The 23475-nt window shown below is 42.8% G+C and overlaps 1 protein-coding gene across 1 annotated transcript in view; it reads left to right on the top strand.

The window, feature by feature from the left end:
- Cttnbp2 (cortactin binding protein 2) overlaps positions 1-23475 on the top strand; it is a 103286-nt gene that overhangs the window by 75785 nt on the left and 4026 nt on the right. Inside the window, exons 14-21 of the mRNA XM_012517754.2 lie at positions 4774-4926; positions 5103-5290; positions 11819-11997; positions 14796-15001; positions 15503-15676; positions 17863-17926; positions 19247-19379; positions 21047-21148. Coding sequence (XP_012373208.1) covers positions 4774-4926; positions 5103-5290; positions 11819-11997; positions 14796-15001; positions 15503-15676; positions 17863-17926; positions 19247-19379; positions 21047-21148 — 1199 coding nt within the window. The remainder of the gene's footprint in view (positions 1-4773; positions 4927-5102; positions 5291-11818; positions 11998-14795; positions 15002-15502; positions 15677-17862; positions 17927-19246; positions 19380-21046; positions 21149-23475) is intronic.

Here is a 23475-nt window from a genome sequence, read left to right on the forward strand (position 1 = left end):
TCGTTCCTGCTTTTAGAAGACTGAGCTGGCAATGACCTTTCAGCCGCTCTTTCCTTTCCACCGAGAAATCAAGTGATCAGGTGACATTAGTACAGATCCGGAATGCAGTGACCCGGGAGCAATTTTGTGTGCTCTCTGATGTTTTCCTGGTCTTCTCTAAAGCGAAAGACCTAGACTGCTTGGGTTGGTCTGGTGTCGAAGTGCGAAACTTTTGTCTTCCACTGAGTACAAAACGTCTGTTGCTTGCATTTGGTCTTCTCTGTGACTAGGGAGAAGAGAGGAGATGAAAAAATACCAGAGTGACTAAGAGAAAATAGAAATAAACGTGCAAAAATACAGGGAAGAAGAGTAGCGAAATATGTCAGCCTTAGCTGTAAGAATCTGAATCATATCTAGAGATTAACGTGGACAGAAGAATGTGAAACAAAGAAACGTTTCAAGAGGAGTGACTCAGCGCGTGTGCTGACAGAAATTACTTCGCATTTCTTTCAAAATATCCTTTTCTTTCTCACATTGCCAGTCGCGAGAGTCGTTTGACATGACAGTTGTTTGGTTCAGAGCGTGTGAATGCTACAGTTAGCTCAGATTTCTCCTCAGAGTGAGGCGTGGAACTGGGTTAGCACAAAAGATACTTTTGTAAACTGCTTGTAATTTAAAGTAGTAAAGTAAATAACAAAACTAGATTAGTATCTTAAAATAACATTTGAATCTGAGATAAAACTTTTTAGAAGTCATAAGGAATGGAATTACTATGAAAATACTATAGTGTATACAAAAATATATGTAGTATATAGTATAGTACATAGAATATAGTACAATATGTTATATATAATAAATAATAATAATTATATGTCTCAGTTACTCTTCTCTTGTTGCTGGAACAAATACCCGATACTCAAATTAGGGAAGGAAAGGTTTATTTAGCTCACAGTTTCTGGAGGTTTCAGTCCATCCTCAGTCAGCGAGCTCCAAGGCAGAGTGGCACATGGCAGAGAGCAACCTTTCTTGGCAGCAGCAAAGAGCAGAGAGAGAGAGAAGGGAGGGCAGGAGTTCAGGCAGGAAGCTAGCAGCTCTGTATGTACATTGTAGTGCAGATGACCTGCCCCAGGGCGCACAACTCCCAGAAGCCACCCCATGACCGCATGAGGCTTTGACGGGACACCTAGACACAAACCATGACATTATAATAATAGAAGAATATGATAATTAGTATCTCCAACAATGAGTTTACTTTCTTGGACTCAGAGTTACCAAAGGTACTTGGAAATTTGAACATGCAGGATGTCATCTCTGCAGAACTTTGTTTACAGCAACAGTACACAAGGGTCATTTTCACTCCCCCAAGGGAAATTATAGACATGGAGTCACCTTATACACAAAGTTTGGGTTGGACAAAAAGGTGGTATGTTAATCATTTTTAAACCAACAAGTGTTGCTGTAGAACAAACTATCCAAGACTTTTAATATAAGGGTGTCCAAAACTGAAATGTAGCCCAGAACTTCCTAAAGACTATGTCCAGTTGTGATTGATTTAGGAGAGAAGAACAGCACTGATACAGTCTCTAAAGGTGCAAGAAAAAAGGTCAAAAAGAACACACTAGTTTCAGAAATAGAGCCTTAAAGAAGCATTAAGCACAGAAAATCCAAATGGTTGACTTTCTGGCCACAAGTGGAAAGGAAGTACAGATGTGGAATGTGGTGACTAGCCTTTTTTCATGTCTCCATAAATCTTGATCGGAGACTTTTTAAACCTTGAATCTCCAATCTGTAAATGAAGTCAGATGTGATGGTATATACTTGTAATTTCAGTTGCTTAGGAGACCCAGGCAAGAGAATCTCAAATTCAAGCCCAACCCTTGCCACTTATCAAGAGCCATCTTTAAAAAATAAATTTTAAAAACTCTGGGGTGGTCTTAGAGTGCCCTTTCTTCCTGGATCTTGGGCCCAGAGAAAGCACCCGTCTCCTGTCTCCTTTCAGCGCAGAAGACCTGAGCACCTGTGTTGTCTGTGTCTTCACAGAGTGAGGAGCCCAGCAGGTGCCGAGTGCTGAGCGTCACCTCCGTAAAGGCTCTATTCATTCCCAGGGCTGGTGTTGCTCCTCCTACCATCACATTCTGGGTCATCTATCTTTCAGTTTTGGCAGGGATCCGAGACCTCAGAGAAGCGAGTCTCAGTCCTGGCATCATATTCCAGTCTTGGGGAAGCTTTATAAAATTTCAGTGTTGCAGGCCCAGTGCAGACTGATCAGTCCAGATCGCTGAAGGTCACAGGATTATCCCAGGGGATCCCAACGGGCAGCCCAGGTAGACTGCAACCCCCTGCTGGACTGCTGCCCACAGCAGGGGCTGCTCCCTCCTCTTGCCCTCCCTGGCACTATCAGCCGGGCCCCACCGGTCTTCCAAGCCCACTGACTTCATTGTGCTTCCTCTAGTACTGACCTGTGTGCAGTCTACATTTTTCTGTGTCTGCCTCCCCTGATGTGTCCCCTTGGGTACCATTTTTCTTAAAAGGCCAAATTTAAAATGCCACCCTCCAGGTCAGAAGCAGTCACCTTGAGCACACCTTGAGCCCTTAGCATGTTGGGCCTATAGGAGGAGTCATCGAATAGTTCTTGAAGTGCAAGTAGATCCATTTTCCTGGTTACAGTAGCTTCAGAGCAATTCCAGCTAGCCAAACACTTAAGACAAATCCGAGAAAAACTGGCAACTTTCAGTCCTACATTATACAGAAACACACATACACCATCGACCTAGTGTATTTTTCATCACTGAATCAAGGGTCTTAGTTTATCATTGTTGTATTATGGAGTTACACCCTTCCAATGTGTGTATGTCTGCAATCACATTGGAACTCAAGAAGCACAGGATTTTAGCGTCGAACAGAAGAGCTGTGCTGAATGGGTCTCGTACAGGCTGGACCTGCAGAGCTGCACCAACCCCAAGGAAGGCTGAATGGAGAGGGGGCTGCCGGTGTGTCTAGGTCCTAGTGCGGAAAGCTTCTTGGGATCCAGGAAATCTATTTCAGCTTATAAAAAGATTCATTTACAATGTTGCTTTTGAAAGTAAAAATGCACTGTGTCTGTAGTACCAAGAAAATCTTCATGTTCTCATGAAGATTGTGAAAAGTGGACTACGTGGTGATCTTACTCTCCAACACACATCATTTTCTTCTGTTAATGTTCCTAAGCGCGAGGCCTCTAAGCACAGATGATTTTTCCTTATTAATCAGTACATGGCAAGTGCTCTATGCGTTTTGGCTAAAATATTAGTAGGTACCAGGTGCTGAGCATTATTTGTGCTCTGATTTGTTCATTTCTTTTATATAATAATAACCTCCCTTAATATCCTCTAATTTGGCTTGACATGAAGTCAGATCTTCCCATCCCGAGTAGAAGGAACCCTAAAACACAACTCAGAAGTGATAGCCTTTTTCCCTCCTCACTGTTGTTCATGGAGTCAGAGTCGAATCACTTCCGCCTCTTAGCAGTCTGCACATTGTGGGGACGGATCTGCTGCCCCCTCTGAAGCCCTCTCTGCCTAACATTTTGAGCATGTGCAATTTAAAAGACATTTGAGAGAGTCTCACCTTTTAGTTGTGAACAGGCAAATATAAAGCACTACTTACACGTACCAATCAATGAGTAGTTTTAAAGAACCATTGAACTGCTGAGCAGGCCAAGAAACAGAATATTTTCCCTTCTGCAGTGCACATGGGTGCCCCCTCCCTGGCGTACTCTACCTTCTGGAGGTCACCAGTCCTCTGCCTTTGGACATGATCATTCCTTAGCTTTGCCTTGTAGTTTTGTGGCCTATACAGAGTCTCTTAATGATATATTTAGTATTGCCTGTTTGTTCTGAACTTAAATAATATTTTTGAGACATAATAGTATATTTTTACTGGGTACATGATTACAATTTAATACATATATATAAAAATATATATAATCAAATCTGTATAAGTATTTGGATCACTTCAGATAGTAGTCATTTCTATATTTTGGGAATCTCATATGTTTTTAGCCATTCTGAAATATCTCGGTTGTTTAGCCAAGAGTTATCATGCTGTACTACTGTGCCAAAGAATGGAAAGCACCTCCTGCCCCCTGTTTCAGTGGCCTTTATTGAACTTTATTGAAGAGAAGTTCAATAAAGGCCACCTCCTAGGCTGTGCCTCCCACCTATCCCAGTCCCTGGGGAACAGCATTCCATTCCTGTTCTCCTATGACACTGACTAAAAACCAAAGTTCTTCTTAAATGTATGATTTGTGAGAATTTTCTCTGTTGTTGAGGGTTGTAATTTGTTCCATTTGATGTTCAGTGTATCAGTATTTTTTTGGCAGTACCAGGGATTGCACTCAGGACCCTGTACCTGCCAGGCGGGCACTTACTCTACTGAGCTATCTCCCCGGCCCAGTATATTCAGGACCTTGTGCTTGCCAGGCAGGTGCCTGTGACGCTGAGCTGTCTCCCTGGACTGGCCTGGGATGGCTGCACTTGGACTGTGTCATGGAACTAGGATTGGTGGCTCGTTATGCATATCTTCACATGGATTTCATAATGCAGCACTGCATTTCAGAGTCATTGCACTCAGCCAGGAATTTCAGAGCATCCTCAGGGTTTACTTCACAGTTTGCGCTCTCTCTCTCTCTCTCTCTCTCTCTCTCTCTCTCTCTCTCTCTCTCACACATATATTCCTTGCTACTTTTTAAATGTTTGCCAATTTGTGTAGGTTTTTATAAAAGCTCCAGTTCCTAATTTCTTGTTTTGACCACAGCTTGTCTGATCCCAGTGAAACAATCTCCTGTTAAGAAGAAAATCATCATCATCTTAGAGAATTTAGAGAAAGCCTCCTTGTCTGAATTACTGGGAGACTTTCTGGCACCTCTTGAAAACCGCAACACGGAAAGCTCATGGACTTTCCAAAAAGGTAAAGGCAGTAGAGAAGCCAGGCTGAGAACCCGGCTTCTGTGCCGTCTGCTCATGCCTTCTGCTGCCTAGGGTGCGAGTTGCATGTCACGTTCTGCCTTTAGCTAATGTTACCGTGCACTGACCCCACGATACAAGTGACCACTGACAGGAGACTGCGGGTTTGGCTTGTTTTAGGAAATGGGACATCCGAATGTTACTACTTCCATGAAAATTGCTTTCTGATGGGGACCATCGCCAAGGCCTGTCTCCAGGGCTCCGACCTGGTGGTGCAGCAGCACTTCCGCTGGGTGCAGCTGCGCTGGGACTGCGAGCCCATGCAGGGGCTGCTGCAGAGGTTTCTACGGAGGCAAGTGGTGAATAAGGTAAAACAGCGGCAGCTGCGGCCCGTTGCTGGGATGGGGAGGTAGAGGGTGAGTTGTCAGGGCGTTTGGGTTTGCGTTGCACTCGTGATGTGGCCTGAGGCCAGAGCACTCTGTGGGTATTTGGGGAGAAAATTGAACTCAGCATCCGGCCTCTAGTAAGAAGAATATATATTACATGTTATATATATGTTATATATATATATATATATATATATATATATATATATATTCTAGAGTATAATATATACTATCTCCATTAACTTTTTCTACTATATTAAATACATGGAAAAGGTAGCAGTAGGTTTCACTGTAGTTATTAACTGTTCTCAAGTAATCTCACCACGTTCTAAATGCTGTGGAAGGCTAGAATTGGAGTAGTTATTTTTCCTAAGGAAGACTCACCAAATCCTTGGAGCCTACAGAACATTATCTACCCACTCAGGCAAGTTTTGATGGAAGAACAGTGTACAAGTACTGTGCTATGGTAGATTTTTAAAAGTCACATGAAAAGTTAGAATTCTATCATTTGACACATTTTCAAATGTCGTACTAACAATGCGTTGGTATTCTTTTTCACAAAATAATAAAAGAAGTATTATATAATATCCCACATAAAAATCAAGTTTACCAAATCAAGCACGTTACTTAGGAGACTTAAAGTAGACCGACAGCTGAATGTCAGCGTGGATTTGAAATAATGGCATACAGTACCAGGGATCGAACTCAGGACCTTGTGTTTGCCAGGCAGGCGCTTATGCCGCTGATCTATCTCCTCTGCCTCTGTACCTGCTATGTTAAAACATGTGATTATGTGTGCATGGTGCATAGGGGCCAAGGAGGGGTGTAGTGTGAAAACAGCTTTTAATAATTCTGTTTGTCACACATGATGTGAACTGGTATTTAAACTTAACATTTATTCAGAGAATTTCCTGTAAGTTACAATAAATTAGTGATCTGGTCATAAATCCAGTCTCTTGGCTAAAGCACAGCCATAGTAGGAGGAAAAGTAGGGGCAAGGACTATCCTAAGTACACAGCTGTTCAAATTACTAATACTTCCACTCACTTTATCATATACTGTATCAATACTTAAATCTTATTATGAAAGATATTTCTTGCAAATAATCACAGAAGTTTGTGATTTGTCCTGTAGACCCACATGCCCCTCCTCTAGCTCTCTGGTAAGAATTTAAAAAGAAGCTCTACTCTTTTGATTGTGTGTGACAGTAGGTTGTACTCTAAAGACTAGAAAGGAGAAAGCCTTTCATTTACCAAGAATCACTTCAAGTAAGTTAACAGAACAAATTCCTGCTGTCGGTGTGCCATGGAAATGAGCAACTACTGCAGGACATTGGAAATCTTGTAGTGTCACAGCCCTTGATCCTTGCAAACTCTTAGAAGCACGCTGGCATGCGATCACAGTCTCTTCTTCTAGTGCTCCCATTAATATAACAAAATAGACCTTTCAGGTTAATACTAGGTTTCATACTAGGGTTTGATAAAGCTAATTATACCTTTCTTAGTAGAAATTAATATTTAGCTGTCTTTAATTATAATGATATCTCCGAATTCTTGCTGAAAGTCTTTCAGAGTGAATGAGGGCTATATAATGATTGTTTCTCTAGTTTTTACGGCAGACCTCCTCCTGTCACTAAGAAGTCTTTTGTTTTTCCTTGGCCAGATTATTTCCTTCATAAAGGATAATTGAAAGATATTTCTCCTAATGATACATAAACCTTTGTCCTTTTGGGGATGTTCTGTACTACCAAATTGTAATCGTTCCCATTAGATTCTGGTTTTTTTGTCCAGTATTTGTACATTTTAAGCTTTGAAAACAAAAATTTTAGTATGGATAGAATCATTTCAGCTCACATGTTCCTTCTAGGGAAGTCACAAGGCTAATGTACCACAAATGTGCATGCATCATCACCACTTACCTGAAATATAAGTTAATGCGCTGTTACTTCATTCATTCAAAAACTATTTTTGAAGATTTCCTATCTTAAGGCCCAGGAAGATACTCTGCATACACAGGAGTAATGACGAGGCCACAGCAGTGGAAACTGAGTATCAGAATCCAGTGTGACTGAGCACAGCTATGAGCATGAGTCTCTTTGAGGAATATTAGAACAGTGCTTCCTGCATAATCAGTAAATATTTGCCACTGGCGCAGGACTATGGGGAAGAAGGGGTGCTGAACACCTCATAGAACTCAGCTTGTCATGGAAATGAGAGTCTTTAAAAAGAAATGACCCAGGGTTGGGGATGTAGCTCGGTGCTGCCAAGCTTGCCTCGCATGCTCCAGGCCCTAAGTTGGATCCCCAGCACCACAAGTGCAGAGGGTGGGACCACCTTTGTGGGGTGTAGCAGGTTCTGTTGGAGCTTTTATTCAGACTATTCAAATGTTATTTAGTTAAGAATGTATTGAGTATGTTAAGAGCCACACAAGTACAAGCTGCTCCTTGAGCTTTGTGTTCAATGCCCGAGCTTTATCTTTGAACATTTAAACCTAGCAAGGCTTAATCACCTTTAAAGGAGCACTTATAACTTAAATTCTCTTAAACAATTTAATTGGCTTTTAAAAGTTTAATGGATTTCATCACTCTTATGAACTTCTGCCAACAAACAAATCTTTCTAAGCACTTACTTCATAAAACTAGAACATTAAATGTATAAAGCCAAGGAATCAAAGTTGTCCTAATTTTTAAATATTTACTGTTATTGCACAAGTTTGCTGAACGTATTGATGTATTCATTATGGGAAGTTGGTATGTGCACATAACATATGTGAATTCTTTTCACTTCCCCAGCCCCTCTCCCTCTATCTTTTGGTCTTTTGCTACTTACTTATAATCTGGATTATAATTTGGGCTATAATCTACTTACTTAAAACCATGAAATATTTAAACTTGCATGTCTGATTTATTTCACTCAACATTATGGCCTCAAGGTGCATCCATTTTTCCCACCAATGACTCCAGTTTGTCTTTCCTTATAGCAGAGTAGCACCTCATTGTGATTAAATACCAGTATTTTGTTGCATTCAATTTGCCAAGTTTGCAATTGAGGATATTTACATCTACGTTCAATAAAGATATTGCCCTGTAGTTTTCTCTTTTATTTGAGTCCCTGTCTGGTTTTGAAATTAAGGTAGTACTGGTTTCCAGGAATGAGTTTGGCAGTACTCCTTGTCTGTCAGTTTTATTAAAGATTTTAAGGACTGCTGTTATTTTGTCTTCCCTGAAGTTCTTGTGTAGTTCAGTGGTGAATCCATTAGGTCCTTTGCTTTTCCTAGTTGGTACTTGCTTTTTTTTTGTTTTTGTTTTTACTGTCTTAACTATATTCCCTGTTATTGATTATTCAGGGTTTTTACATCTTCTTGTTTCAGTTGTGGGAGTTTATATGTGTCCACAAACCTGCCCATTCCTTCTGGATTCTCCTATCATTGAAATATGAGTTTTTGACATAGTTACTAGTAATCTTTTGGATTTGGGACCATGTCCGTTGTGATCTCATTCTTTTCATTTCTAATTGTATGGATATAGGGCTGGTCTTTTTTGGGGAGAAATATTGGCTTAAGGTTTATAAAATTTATCATGAAGAACCAGCTCCTCAATGTACTGATTATTTTTTAAGTCTCAATTTCATTTATTTATGTTCTAATGTTTATAAAATTTTCTTCCTTGCTCTGGCTTTGGATTTGGGTCATTTTCTAGGACCTTGAGGTGCATCGTTAGGTCATTTATTTGGACATGCTCTGTTTTATATTAGCATTCACAGCTGTAAACTTCACTCTCAGGACTACTTCTGTGTGTCCAGAAAGTCCTGATCTTAGTCTCCTTTGGGTAATCTATCAGCTGTAATCCATTTTCCATGTTCTCTTGTTTTGAAGGCATCAGAGTCGTATCTTCTGGCTTCATGTTGGTTACTTCCTTCTACTATTCATACTCTTAATAGGATTTATCTCCTCAGTTTGTGTTTTGGTAGTGTTTCTTTTGTAGAGGGGTCATTCATGCTTTTTTTTTTTTTATTTTTGTTTAGATCAGCTAAGCTTTCTATCAGTCACTTCTTTAGCCTTGTTGATCACTTTGAGTCCATTATCTGTTTAATGAAGTGCTGTGTCTTCCCAGGAGGCAGAGCCACACGTCTGATAGATGATCAGATTAAGGCTCAGTCCTCTCAGTTCTGCATGACTTCATGGGCGCAGCGCTGAAGTCATGCTAGTTACAGTGAACAAATGACTAATACGGTCTGTGAGAGGAACAGATGAGGCCGGACAGTAGAAGCAGGGAAGGAAGAGTACTTTAGGAACAGCAGGTGGAAGGCCTCGTTGTGGTCACATGTAAGACCTTTTAGGTTACACTAGTCTGTGCTCTAAAGGGGACAAGTTAGCAGAGGTCAGGGAGGCAGAAGGAGCACCACTCACAGCGAATCTTGGACACAGGTGTGGCGAGAACCAGAAGGCGGAGTGGAGCCGGCCTTTGGAAACAAGCTGCAGTGCAGGCTCAGATCCAGCACGCTGAGTGAGCGAGTTAGGTAGATTGTTCGCATACAGAAACATGGCATCTTTTCACCCATCTGGTTATTTGGGGGCATCATCCATTGCCAACACCTTCCTCCCAGTTTCTTCTCCATTCTGTGTTTGAGGCACACCTCCACCACGCTTCACCAAGCAAGCTCGCCCTTTATACCCTGTGAGAGACTGGTGGCTGGTCCCCCCTGCTCCTCATCATTCCTGACCTTCAGTCTGAGGTCAGGCCTTTCTGTGATGCACTGTAGCAGCTTGGTTTTGTACCCAGAGAGCATCAGTAGGAAAAGGAACCGGAGGATGATGAGTCTGACCCGCTGCCATTGTTTACAGATAGTAAAGCTTAACCCCGAAGCCGGGCGTGTGCTGTAACTAGCAGGGCTTGGCCTTCTCCTAAAGCTACCACAAGCTCCATCTGCCCAGGACCTTTTCTTTTGTTCTCCTCTGTAGTTCATGGTTATACAGTCTATGATGGAGGTGTAGCTGTGTGGTGGAGCACATGCTTAGCATGCCTGAGGCCCTAGGTTCAACCCCCAGCACCAATTAAAACAAATAAAAGCACAGTCTTTCAGTGCCTCTTTTCCTTTTTAGCAGTGATAATTTGTGGCCATACAGAGTAGGCATACAGGAAATTCAGGCCTATAAGCCTCTAGTAAATTGTGACTAAGCTAAATGAAAATATAGCAAGGAAATAAAAACACAGTTTTTAATAAAGTACGGAAGTTCTAATACAGCCTCTGAAGAAACACATGCTTTTAATGTACTCTCAAGTACTAACCACTCTTAGCCCCTTTTCAAGATAGAAATTTCCAATAAGCATCTGCACCATGGAGGGAATGGGCACCCAACTGTCCTTGGATTCATGGCGTACACAGTTCACTTCTGCCTTTGGGAATTAGATCTTTCTCAATCTGAATATTTAACAATGTGATCTGTAAGTGTAGCTCATTGGCTCATCATTAATAATTTAGTGATGTTAGACAAGATGTTTCCCTGGGGTCACTGTTAGAACAGGCTCTCTGCCTTCCCTCACTAACTGAGCATGTGGTCCTGATGTGGCAGCTGGGAGACCCCGTCTCTGCATCTGCCTGAGAAGCTGAGTGTGTCCCCTCCTTCCTGGCTGACCACATGGCATAAACGTAGGCACATGTCATCAGAAATATTAAGCTTAAGGAAGTAAAGGATGGTCTTTAGTAATGATTACTGACTTCATTTTAAATGTGATAAACGACTCCTTTTCTATTTCACCTATTTTGTTGCATAGTAAACTGTATATACTTAATATTACTGGACACTTGAAAACTGCTGAGGGGCAGCCAAATAGCTCAACAGATTAAAGCCCCTGCTTAGGCAGATGCAACGGCCAGCGTTCCATCCCCAGCATGCCGTGCCAGCCCCACCCCTAGGGTGCCCCAGAAGGTAATTGAGACTGGGTGTGGTGGCACACCCCTGTAATCCCACCTTTTGGGAGACTGAACAGAAATGGATCGCTGAGTTCAATCTACATAGTGAGACCCTATAGACCTTACTAAAATACAAAAAAGAAAAAAGAAAAGAAAACTGCTGAGAGTAGGTCTTAAGTGTTCTTACCATTGATGTAGGTATGTGAGGTAAGTAATACGTTAACTTGCATTGAATATATATATATATATATATATATACACACAACATATGTAATTTTTGTCACTTAGAGATTAATTTTAAAGAAGGGGTAGCCTTGGCTTTGCCACGTATTGTATTTATGACCTTAGGAATATTTTTATTTATTCTTCTAAGTAAAATTGCTACCTCAGGTTTCTAGTGAGAATTAAATGAGAAAAACATGTTTCAGACTAACAGGTCAGTATACCTCATAGTATGGGATCAGCTGTCCTTCCTTCAGCTAGACTTATGTTTTATAGTTTCAAATTTTTATATGAGGTTTTTTATTTTGGACCTTTAAAAGCAAGAGCAAAGCAGAAGCACACTCAGCCCCGCCTCTCTGTCCTCCCGTCTCCACAGTTCAGAGGTCAGGTGCCCTCAGCCTCCGATCCCACGTGTAAGATTGTCGACTGGGTTCTGGGTGTCTGGCGTCAGCTCAACTCCTGCCTGGCCCGCCTGGGCACACCTGAAGCTCTGCTTGGGCCAAAGCCTTTCCTGTCCTGTCCTGTAGTCCCAGGACATACCCACGCAACAGTGAAGTAAGTGCCACTTCTCTTTGTCTGCTTACAGTAGAGCCATGATACATTTGAGGTGTTTGAGAGAATGTTGACCAGACTGCGTGTGCCCCCTCCAGTCATTAACACAGGGTGCTGGTTCTCAGCACTTGTATCACAGCGCGGCCACGACCTGTGTAGTTCCACATCAGCTGGTGATAGAGGGTGTTGTCTGTCTGTTGGCAGTATTGGGGGTTGAACCCGGGATCTTTGAACCCAGGAGCTACATTCCCAGCCTTTTTAAAATTTCCCAAAATAGAGCCTCGCTAGGTTTCCTAGTCTGGTATGAATTTGAATTTGCCGTCTTCCTCCAATCCTCCTGCCTCGGCCTCCCAGAGTGCTAAATGACAGCCATGGGTAATACAGCCTGGTTAGGCAATTGTGTTTTTGCTAAGAGCTAGGTAATAGTTTTTCTTCTATTATGAAATTTTCTGCAAATCTATATTTGGCCTTCTGCATAATCTTCTGGCAAAGTCCCCCACGAGCAATTTCAGTTGGTATTTTATGCCTCCCACCTTCAAAAACTCAGCATTGAACTGAAAAGCTTCCTCCTCTGGTGACAGTTACATACTAACCGTGTTTCCTTTTGAGGCAACTTACAAACAGCAGACATATGTGCAATAAAGTTAGCAAATTAGAAAATCAAGAGATGAAAAGGAAGAAAAAGTTTGCCATCATTTGCCTAGTAAAGATCCTATTATTAGTAGATTTGCTTCTGGGTTTTTTGGCATCTTGAGCAGAAATCAATTTTGAAAAGCAGGGGATGCAAAATAATATAACTCCCTTGTCATGAGACAGACCAACTTAGTAACAGCGCATAGAAACAGGAAGAAATTTCTTGCTTAAAAAAAAATTCTCATTAATATGTCAACCCTCTGCCCATTGGTATCACAGTTAAACCTAAGTTGTTTCTACGTCTGGAAGCCTAAGCTTCCTAGGAATCAGCGTGGGCCTTTCCCATGGACTCTATAGTCTGTGACAGAACTGTGGAGGCCGTAAGAGTTTCTCCCTCTTAGCAAGCTGACAGCTGGCCCGCTGCGGGCCCGGGCGCTACGTGCAAGACAGAAATTCCCAATGCCCTGCATAGCCCCCGGCCTGGGCTCCATGTTCCCATCACCACCATACTCCCCGAGTCCCCCAGGTGATTCTTTTTTTTTTTCTTCATTTTATTTTATTTCCCATAATTTTATTGATAAACAAATAGCAATGAGACAGTTGCAAATCAAATCGGTAGGACAGTTTCAATAATTAACACACTGCATACATTCTTCCTAGTGGTTAATTGCTGTACAAGATGCGGACTTGACATCCTATTTACAAACACCATTAGAACAAATCCCTCTATTCATTAAGAGAATGTAACTATATATCTATCCAAACCACTTTGAATACACAGATACAATCGTCTGTAAACCCTTTTTTGTTAAGTTCTTTTATTTGAATATTATAGGTGTGTGAACTCAGCAAAATATTCTAAAAGAGTCCAGTAGCCCATAATAACATTGGGTCTTCTGCTTGACTGGCAATGTCAGAAATTGTTGACCTGAGTCCCCCACAGCTCAACATAACAGCATGGCTTTACTTCTTATATTTCGTTTTTATACTCTTCTGCTGGATGGCCAAGACCAAGGTAAAGCAGGACCTATGCAACAAGAGTTGTAGCTTTTGGGTCTGAGAAGGTCAGTGAAATCCCCTCAGGATTTATCCTGAGATCCTGCACCTCAGATTGTAGAAGCTTTGTCAGTATCAGCCATGTGGATGAGTCACGGCCATTGCTTGGCCAATGTCCCCAGGTGATTCTTAGGACAGATGGCCCCCAGGTAATGCTGGGCTTGCGTCACAGCTACGGAAACCAGCCCACCTCCATCTTCTAAAGAGGAACGTGGCCATCTGTCCACCCTCTGGCCTGAAGCACACATTGCCCTTATCGTCCTGGTCAGAAAACAGATCTGTCCCCTGCTTCCAAAGGGGACACCATCTCTGTTAACCAAGTCTGGAAAGCTAATGCAAGATGTGTAGAAACCCCAGCAGCAGTGGTCTCCCCACTGTCCTCTCAGCCATGTAGGAACTCTCCCCTTTTTTAAACTAAAACTTATATTCTTTGTACCTTGAACACCTTCAGAAATAACTGTATAGTCTTGACCCCTGCTGTAGAATACCAAAATTCTGCCTGTATTCCCTGATGGTTTCACGTCCTTGCATTACGTAGCAGCAGACAGTGACAGAGAAGCTTACACGAACAGATCCTTGCTCATTAACTGGAAGGCAGTTTCTATGATTCCTGAAGATTTTATACCAATATTCATAACTTTGAAAACCCAGTAAGGAAGCCTTGCCTCCAGAGAGGCAGATTTAATTTACTAGTGATCCGAACTTGAGAAAATTTAAAATACAGTCCATGTGTCTTCTAAAGAAGAGAGACAAACAGGTAAAGCAGCTTAGACACGAGCTTTTGGGAAATCCGAACTTTTCCAGACCCTTTTACTCTTCACATTCCTACCATGCATTCCTCCATGAATTCACCCAGCACTCAGGCATCGATTCTGGGATTCAGACAGATACATACAGTTTCACTTGAAATCATTGTGCTTTTGAGGCAAATTCAAAATACTTTGTTACTAGATAATTTCACTTATTCTAAAACAACCTGGTAAGGGAAGCAAGTATATTTCTAGAAGCACATCTGTTTCTCCCCACGGTATTCAAACTTGTCCTTCTGTAGAGCTGCGTGCAGTCCGGGCGAGGCCTGCGCCTCACCAGAGCCCCCGCCCCTCTCTTGCAAGGTGGATGTCTGAGCTGTGGAATGCCGTCATCGCACCCCGAGTTCAGCAAGGAATATTATCCAGAGCCTCTGTGAAAAGACAGCCTGGCCTCGGGCAGACGGCTGTTAAGAAGCGCCCCAGCCAGGGCCAGCAGGCCGTGGTGAAGGCTGCCCTCAGCATCCTGCTGCATAGAGCCGTTCTGCAGGGCTGCCCCCTCCCCAGGGCAGGTACGTGAGTTTCCACTCTCAGAAAACGGGCCTAGAACTTGTTTCTTGGCAGTCCTCTTGTGTCTCTTCGTAACTAGAGAAATTAATAGACATTTCACAACATTGCTGCAGAGCTGTTTCGGGTTGCTGGCTCGCGTTTGAATGCCAGATACCCAAGTGAGCTCTGTACCAGTTCCTAAAATCGGGGTGCTCCGTCGGCTGTGCTTTTGAACAGCCCATCTCTCGGAGAATTAGAAAGGTGCTTTGCTTTACCCTATGAAACTGCGTTGTCGGGGCTGGCGAGATGGCTCAGTGGTCTAAAGCACCTACTTAGAACAAGCTAAGCACAGGGACCGCGGTTCAGTCCCCCAGCACCTCATGCCAGCCAGCCCCTCCCCCTGGTGGGCTGAGCTGGCCATACATACACACAAAATAAATAAAACAAATAAATAAAATTAAAAGAAAAAAAGAAACTGCGTTGCCACTGCCTTTTTGGCTAAATGGGATTTTCGTTTGTTTCAGAGCTAGAGCAGCACACGGCTGATTTCAAAGGAGGGGGTTTCCCTCTATCCATAGTTTCAAGTTACAGCAAGAAGAAAGAGAGCGGTGCTTGGCGAAAGGTGAACACCAGTCCTCGCAAGAAGTGCTGCCGGTTCTCGGCTCCCACCTGCCAGAAGCTGGACCTGAGCCGTGGAGGTGAGGAGGAGGCAGCGCTTACCGTGGCGTCCCACCGCATGGGCTTGGATTTTATGAGTGTGCCTTCCACGGAGTTCTAAGTGCTCCGGTGCACTTAGAATGGAATGAACTATGCCACAGCTAATTTCCAAAAATACTTATGAGCCTGCTTTTATATTTGAATTCCATAATTATGTTTTTTTTTTTCCGGAACTGGGGATTGAACTCAGGCCCTTGTGCTTGCCAGGGAAGTGCTTATTCCACTGAGTCATCTCCCCGGCCCCTATTGATAATGGTTTTTAAAAATCAGTTTTTCTTGTCTGCAATCAAAACACCAAATTGCATGTCAACATAGTTCACTCCTTTTACCTGCCATTCCTAATTCAAACTCACATTTTAAAAAATATATGTGGAGAGACATATCTGATGCAAGCATGAGGCCTTGGTAGGTGGGTCGGGGCTCAAGCATGTGTACCGTGGGGCAGTGTCTGTTGGAGGCAGTGGAGGCGAGGAGGGGAACCAAGCCTGCCCTCAAGGGGCCTCTGTTCTCCTCCCGAGCTAAGTAATTCCCCAAGCCATAAGCATTTGTACTACAGTTGACCAAATCAGTGAAAGGAACATAAATTTAAAGCAACATTATAGATGTGTCTAACTCAGAAACTAAGTACTTTGAAAGTAAAATTGACTTTTAAATGTGTTATTGTAGTAATTGTTTTAGATCTATTTGACGATATATCAAATTGATTTCCTTTGAAACATGGAAGGTTTGAATGATTCATAAATGTGCTGCAGCATAGTCAGTAGTTTACTCTGACTTCAAAAGAGATTGATAAACCCTAAAATTAGTTTCACACAGGACCATTACAGGCTAGTACTTTGCTTATTTTTTACAATAATAATTGCCAATAATTGCACTGGATATAGGATTGTTAGAATAATGTTTGAATTGATTTTGATTTTTTGACACAATTATTAGTTGTTTTTTTGTTTTGTTTTGTTTTTGTTTTTGTTTTTGTTTTTTTGAGAACTCCCATGAACTGGGGATGCAGCTCAGGGGCGGAACACCTTCCTGCCAGTGTGTGCGGCCTGGGCTCCATGCTCAGCACTCTACAAAGAAAGCAAAAGTGCAGCCACCACAACAGGAGTGCCCTTGCACACAGGGTACTACTGAAGTCCACAAAATGTGGTAGGGAGAGCCCTTTTCTTTATTGACCAAAGTAGGGGCTTCCACAGCCCACAGCCTCTGCCTAGGAATTTAATAAAGCAATTAGGGGAAGTTCTAGTCTCTGCTTTCAGACAATGAAAGAAAAAGGGTAAAAAAATAATTAGTATAGGGATTGTCTTCAGTGACCTGCTTCTTATGCAGATATATTAAATTCAACCTAACTTTTCAAAAGTATTCTTTAGAAAAAATTCAAGCCAGCAATAATCTCATATAATTTTACAATTCATTCAGAAGTCTAAACGTGTTGTTGTGTTTATAAAATTGAGTATTTTAGAAACATGCTTTATTACAATCTACAATGGTTTAACTGGAAGAACTGTCTTACATTACGATCAGTATACACAAACCTATTATTACTTACAAGCCAATATACTGTTCTCAGGAGTTACAGGTTTTTTTAAGTGGGTCACCATTTGCACTTTGAAATACATTGCTAGGATTCCATGGCTCTTTGTGTGCTGTTTATTTCCTGAATAACACATAGCTAGTGGAATGTAAGCTTCCACACAAACTGTACCAGGCCTGCGTAGCAAAAGCTCCATTTGGTTGCAGCATCAGTAATGTTGGAAGGCGAACAGGTAGATAAAAGGAGCTGGCCACCCTCCAGCGGTAGGTACTATATTAAACTCCTCTTTTGGTACTTTGAAAATGAAATCCTAGGAAAACAAGGACTCAGCTAGTGAAAAGAAGAGCTGTCAACAAAAGCGAAGCTCACGATTCTTGAACTAAGCACAGGTGGTGTTGCTTCACAGGGCTTGTCGTAGATGTGCGAAACAGTGTCCTTGTGCCCTGATCACAGGGTACCTGTGTCTGTGGCGATGGCAGTGGCCTTTGACTCAAGGAGTCACTGGAGGAGGTCGCCAATAATCCAAGAACAGCATCAGTGTGCTCGGGCCCTTAGTCTAATTCTTTCAAACACCAAATCTAGATACTCGGGTGTAATGATATGTTCTACTGAAAAGTATTATAATTTTTTCAACAGGTATGAAAAATATGACTATATCACAGCTGAATTACAGCAGGAATGCCTCTCTGTCAAAGCAAAAGTAAGATCCCCTTTCTGATTTTACTCAAAGATGAATCAAGTAACTGTGAACATGAAATATTCTATATTCTTAGTTTATATAATTATTATGCCATTAATTATATAAACTAATAGATATCATTCAAATGCTAGCATTAAACTGAAATCTGATGAATGAATGCAATCTTCAAGTAAAATATTTAAAACGTCCATGCTGGGTGTGGTGGTGCACCATTGTTGCAATCCCAGCGCTCATGAAGCTGAGGCATGAGGATCATTGCAAGTTCAAGGCCAGCCTGGGCCACAAAGTGAGCTCAAGGCCAGCCTGAACTGCATGGCAAGACTGTGTCTCAAAAAGACCCTCCCCCAGAAAATATTTAAAACTTCCTTAGTCTTTATGTTAATGTAAGGACGTTCTGTGTTTATTGCTTTAGATAAATGTAGAAATATTACAGCCTTCATTTTGTTTATCAAGCTTGGTCATTACTGTGTATGACAGTACATAGTGAAGCCCTCCATTTGTGGGCTTTTGGAAACTCTTTAGATGACTTTTCTAACATTAAATTTACAGAAACATAGCATGATTTATATAGTGTTAACTTTGGTTATGCTTCTAGAGAATTGTTATTTTAGTGAACTGAACTGCCAAGGATGATTTGGTTAATCGGAGAATAGACGTGTTTGGGCACTTCACGAATAGGTACCAGGAACCCTAAATCATGAGGCCTGGTTTCCTTGTAGCGTCTGGGATCCTGACGCTGAGTTCCCAGCATTGTAGAAGAGGGGAAGGGGAAGGGAGAGGAGGGCCGTGTCTTGTGCCACTCCTGCCAGGCTCACTGCTTGCTCCACTGTGGGCTGCAGCCTCCGTCGGCTTCCTGCTAACACTGAGGAAGGTGTGGGGACTTAGTACAGAGCAGGGAGCCCAGGAAGTGAGATGCTGAGAGCGAGAAGACAGCCTCAAACCGAGGCTAATGCTGGTGGCAAGTGCCCGAGCCGAGGCTGCAATGGCTTTGTTCTATCTGGCCTGAGAGGTAGAAGGAAAGGAGAGACGAAGATTGAATTTGTGTCAGTCTAAGTACATTTCCTTGTAAAATAAAATTTTAACCTATTAAGAATTTTGAGTGAAAGTTGGCAAAATCCTGTGACTTATTACTTTAGTATTCTAATCTCTTGAGTTTTGGAAAAGTGTTGTATTAAATGACATTTATAAGATAATTGAAAGTATTAAAAACTCTTTCCCTGTTCTACAACAAATCCCCCTGAAAGCTACGGGCTCTGTATTTGCATTGGGGACATGAGTTGTTGCTTTTCGTTGGAAAGCTCCTTTCTGCCCTTGTGCTAGGTCCTTAGAGAATGATGTCTCACTGACATTGACCTTGGAACCAAGACTTTCTCTGGGCTCAGATGATGAAGCGGATCTTGTCAAGGAACTTCAGCTCATGTGCTCCAGCAAGTCGGAATCCGACATAAGCAAGGTACACCGTGCAGATTGCTGAGGGTGGCAACTCGGGGAGCTGCTCAGGGCCTCGTCCTGGCAGTGTGTTGAGAACATTTCTCCCTGAGTAGTGTGGTTAATGCTCCACGTCAGACCTTGCTTAAAAATCCTCTTATTTATTTATTTATTTATTTATTTATTTATTTATTTTTGCTTTAGAAAAGTCCTCTTTTCCAAATCTATTCTCTCTCTATAAAGAGGTAGTTACTGAAGCTGGCTTCCAAACTCTTTTTTGAAGACCTTAAGATAGTGTGTCAGTTGCATGAATGCAAGTCACACTGACATATTCAGGCAAATTTTTATATAAATCCAAATTTGAGTTTCCTCAGACTTCTTTGCTGGCGTGGAAGACATCCATCACTAAGAGAGACTTGTACTTCACAGCAGACTCAGACTATAGAGAGAGTGATAGACACTGCCTTGTACAAATCAGCCAAAAGAATTGGCCTGTATAAAGCATGCGTGATCTTCAACGACTTCCCAGCCCTCCATAGGCGTCACTGGGGCAGCATGTTTGTTTATGTACTGTCCCGAAGATCTCTCTCTTTTTTTTTTTTTTTTTTTGAGGGCATATTAGTGATTGAACTAAGGACCTTGAACTCGCCAGGCAGGCTCTTACGCCTCTGAGCCATATCCCCGGCCCTCAAGCATCGCTTGAGCAGGTGTCATGTCAATCAGTCGATTCTTATATTGAATAAATTTGATACAATTTTTTATACTTCCTGTTACAGTATCTTAAAATTAATGAAAACTGTGCAGGGCCAGCCAGATAGCTCAGCCAATTAAAGTGCCTGCTTAGGCAGATGCAATTACGGGGATTTGATCCGGATCCTCAGTGTGCCGTGCTGGCCCCACCCCTGGGGCACACTGAGATAGTGACTGAGACTGGATGTGGTGGTGCACGCCTACAATCCCAGTGTTTGGGAGGCTGAAAACGGGAAGATCACTACTAGTCCAATCTGTATAGTGAGACCCTGTAGACCCTGTACTAAATACATTTTTTTTAAATGCAATTTTTGGTCATTTTGCATTTAATTAGACTAATAAGTGGTTAAATTGTGAAATTTGAGATCAAATGTGAAAACCACTAACACAAGTATCTGAAAGAAAATAAGAATCCAGTCAAGTTCGAGCTGTTTTGGCCCTCGGACATCTGCAGAAATTTAACCACGCTTCCTCAGTAACTGCCTTTTGCTTAGAAGGCAGCACGCATAGACCTCCAACACATGCAGCTGTCTCTGCAAGATTCCAGAATACTTGCACGGTCAAAATCTTTAGGAGAAAGTCACCTTGACCATCTTACTTAACATTACTAGAAATGAATTGGAATTCAAAGCCAATGAAAAAAATAAGGTAGTGATTAAAATCTTTCAAATTTTATTTCCTTTACTTACCAAATGACTTTTTCTTCCGATAGGGTTCTCCATTTCTTGTTAATAGACTCTTTTCCTTTAGAGAATATTTCTCATATATTTGCTGTTGATTTCACATCAAGTCTTCTGGTGTTTCATGTGAGCAGGATAGCACTTGGAGGTGCGACCCCAAGGCCAGAACAGGGCTCGGTAGGGTGGCCCTGGAGCAGCTAGCTCTGCTGCGAGGGCTGCACTGTCACTGGCGACCTGACCTGATAAGGTACGTATCTTCCAGATTGCTGATTCCAGGGATGATGTAAGGAGGTTTGACAGTTCAGGAAATATGCCTGCATGCTCAGCAACTCGCAATAACCGAGGAATGCCAGTGTCACCAGAGGTAAGTGTTCTTTTGGTCAAAAATAGGGCAAAGAGTGATTGTGGAGTGAGTTCACAAATCTTTCAGCGTGAATCATGAAATTATTTTTAGGCCACCCCTGACAAATGAGACATAGGACAAAAGTAAAAGCACTCATTAATTAATCATGTTAAAAAGACTCTAACTTTATTCCAAAATTTGAGGTTTAATTTTGGGGTTTGCTTTCATCTTTGTATGCCAAATTACAAATAGTGTAACTTCCATTGTTGTGATTATTACATTTTAAAATGGATTCCTTTGCATTTGGGAAAGTTTTAAGAATGCTTGCATTTTGGAAAAAGTTCATTATAGAAAAGGGCTGAACAACGAAAATCTTACCCATTTTTCATAAGTTCATTTTCATCTTAATTTTCTGACCTGCCATAATGCACATTGTTTCCTTTAAAAACAAGGGAGAAGGGCTGGCAGTATAGCTCAGCAGACTGAGCACTTGCTTAGGTAAGCGCAGGGGCCAGGGTTCGATCCCTGGCACCGCATGCCGCTCCGGAGTCACCTCCAGGTGCGCTGAGTCGGCGATGGAGTCCAGGCATGGTGGTGCACCCCTGTAATCCCAGCACTAGAGAGGCAGAAATCAGGAGAATCGCTACGAGTCCAAGCTGTGTAGTGAGATCCTGCACAAAAAAACCTTAAAAACGAGGGAGACTAGCAAACAGAAGCCCTGAACTCCCAGTAGATTCCACTCACCTCTTGAGATAACACCCCTGACTGTGATGCTGGGTCTTTATTCATCGGTCAGTAAGTGGCAAGACAGCATAGTGTGGCACTCCTGGTAGACAGAAAGCGGGCTGATACTGCGAGCCTGCCGCGCCTGCTTGCTTACTGAGCCCCAGCCGTCCCCGGCACCGCAGCCCCTGCAGTCACGGCTGCATCACATGTCAGTCTGGGCTGTTAGGCGTGAAACCATGTGAGCTGTCCGTGTGGAGGAGGGAAGGGGAGGGGGACGGAGCCGAGGCCCCTGGTGGAGCCACACACGGTGCTGAAGAGGAGCAGCGCTGCGAGCACTCTCTGTCACAGTGCGCCCCTTTCAGCACACTCATGGAGCGTCTGAGGGCGTGTGACCAGTAGAAGTGACCTGGACACTGCTGAGCATTTTGGCTGAAAACTGCTTAGCCGCATGTCTGTCTCTGTCATCTTTGGAGCCTCTATTACCCATAAAAGATGGCCTATCCTGAGATCAGAGACCAGAGCACATTCTGTGGCCCTCTAGGCCCATCCTGTCAGACTCCTTGCAGAACACATTACAGGAAAGGGCCATGAGGCTCCTGGGAAGTGGGACAGCGAGGCACTTTCTCCATAGCGCAAAGTCACTTTTCTGCATAGAGACTGACTGCTACTGTTTAAATGTCAAATGAAGGGCTAGGGAGATAGCTTGGCAGTCTAAGTGCCTGCCAGCAAGCGCAAGGACCCGGGTTCAATCCCCAGTACCGCATGCCATGCTGGCCACTGAAACTAGGTGTGGTCGTGCACACCTTTAATCCTAGCCCTGGGGAGGCTGAGATAGGACGATCACTGTGAGTCCAAGCTGTAAGCAAAACCCTGTACCAAATACATGCATACATACATACATACAAGATTAAACGTCTAGTGAACACTGTCGTGGCCTTACCGCTATGCCGAGAGCACGTTGGTATAAACACTGAGCAACTCAGGACTACTTTGTTTTAAAGAAAGTTTGAAGACAGTGTGTCCTTGTATCCTATCTGGACTAGGAAAGAGTCAAATGGTCATTTATTAGGATGCTGGGTGTCCCCTTTCTCTTGTTTCTTTGCCCCCTGAAGATAGAAGACACTCCCACATCGGGAGGATGTTTTTCTATGAGCTTGCCAGCAGAGGGCGCAGTCTCCCTCTCGACAGTCTTCGGACAGCTGGCAGTGCATCCCTCTGCTGTCCTGGGATAAGCAGCATTTCTTGGCCCCGGGCCCAGTTTCTTCTTTATCAGGAAGTAACTCCTCCCATCAGAGGTAAGAGTGCTGTGGGCCAGCTGGAATAATTTTCTTCTGCATAACTAGAAGGCTGCTGTGTCTGCGGGGGAGCCTTGCAGCCACGATTACCCGTCCTAAGTAGATGCTCATCCTCTTCGGCATGGGCTCCACTTTAAGTCCTTTAACAGAGGGACTGTGGTTGTCTGTTGATCGAGGGATACTTGGCCAGCCTTTTTTTTTTTTTTTTTTTTTAATATATCTGGTACAGGATCTCACTACGCAGCTCAGACTCATAGTGGTCTCCTGTCTCAGCCTCCCCAGATCGGGGATTACAGGCGTGTGCCACCATGCCCACCTGGTTTCAGT

The sequence above is a fragment of the Octodon degus genome, unplaced genomic scaffold, assembly GCF_000260255.1.
Source record: "Octodon degus isolate 3935 unplaced genomic scaffold, OctDeg1.0 scaffold00213, whole genome shotgun sequence".
NCBI lineage: Eukaryota > Metazoa > Chordata > Mammalia > Rodentia > Octodontidae > Octodon > Octodon degus.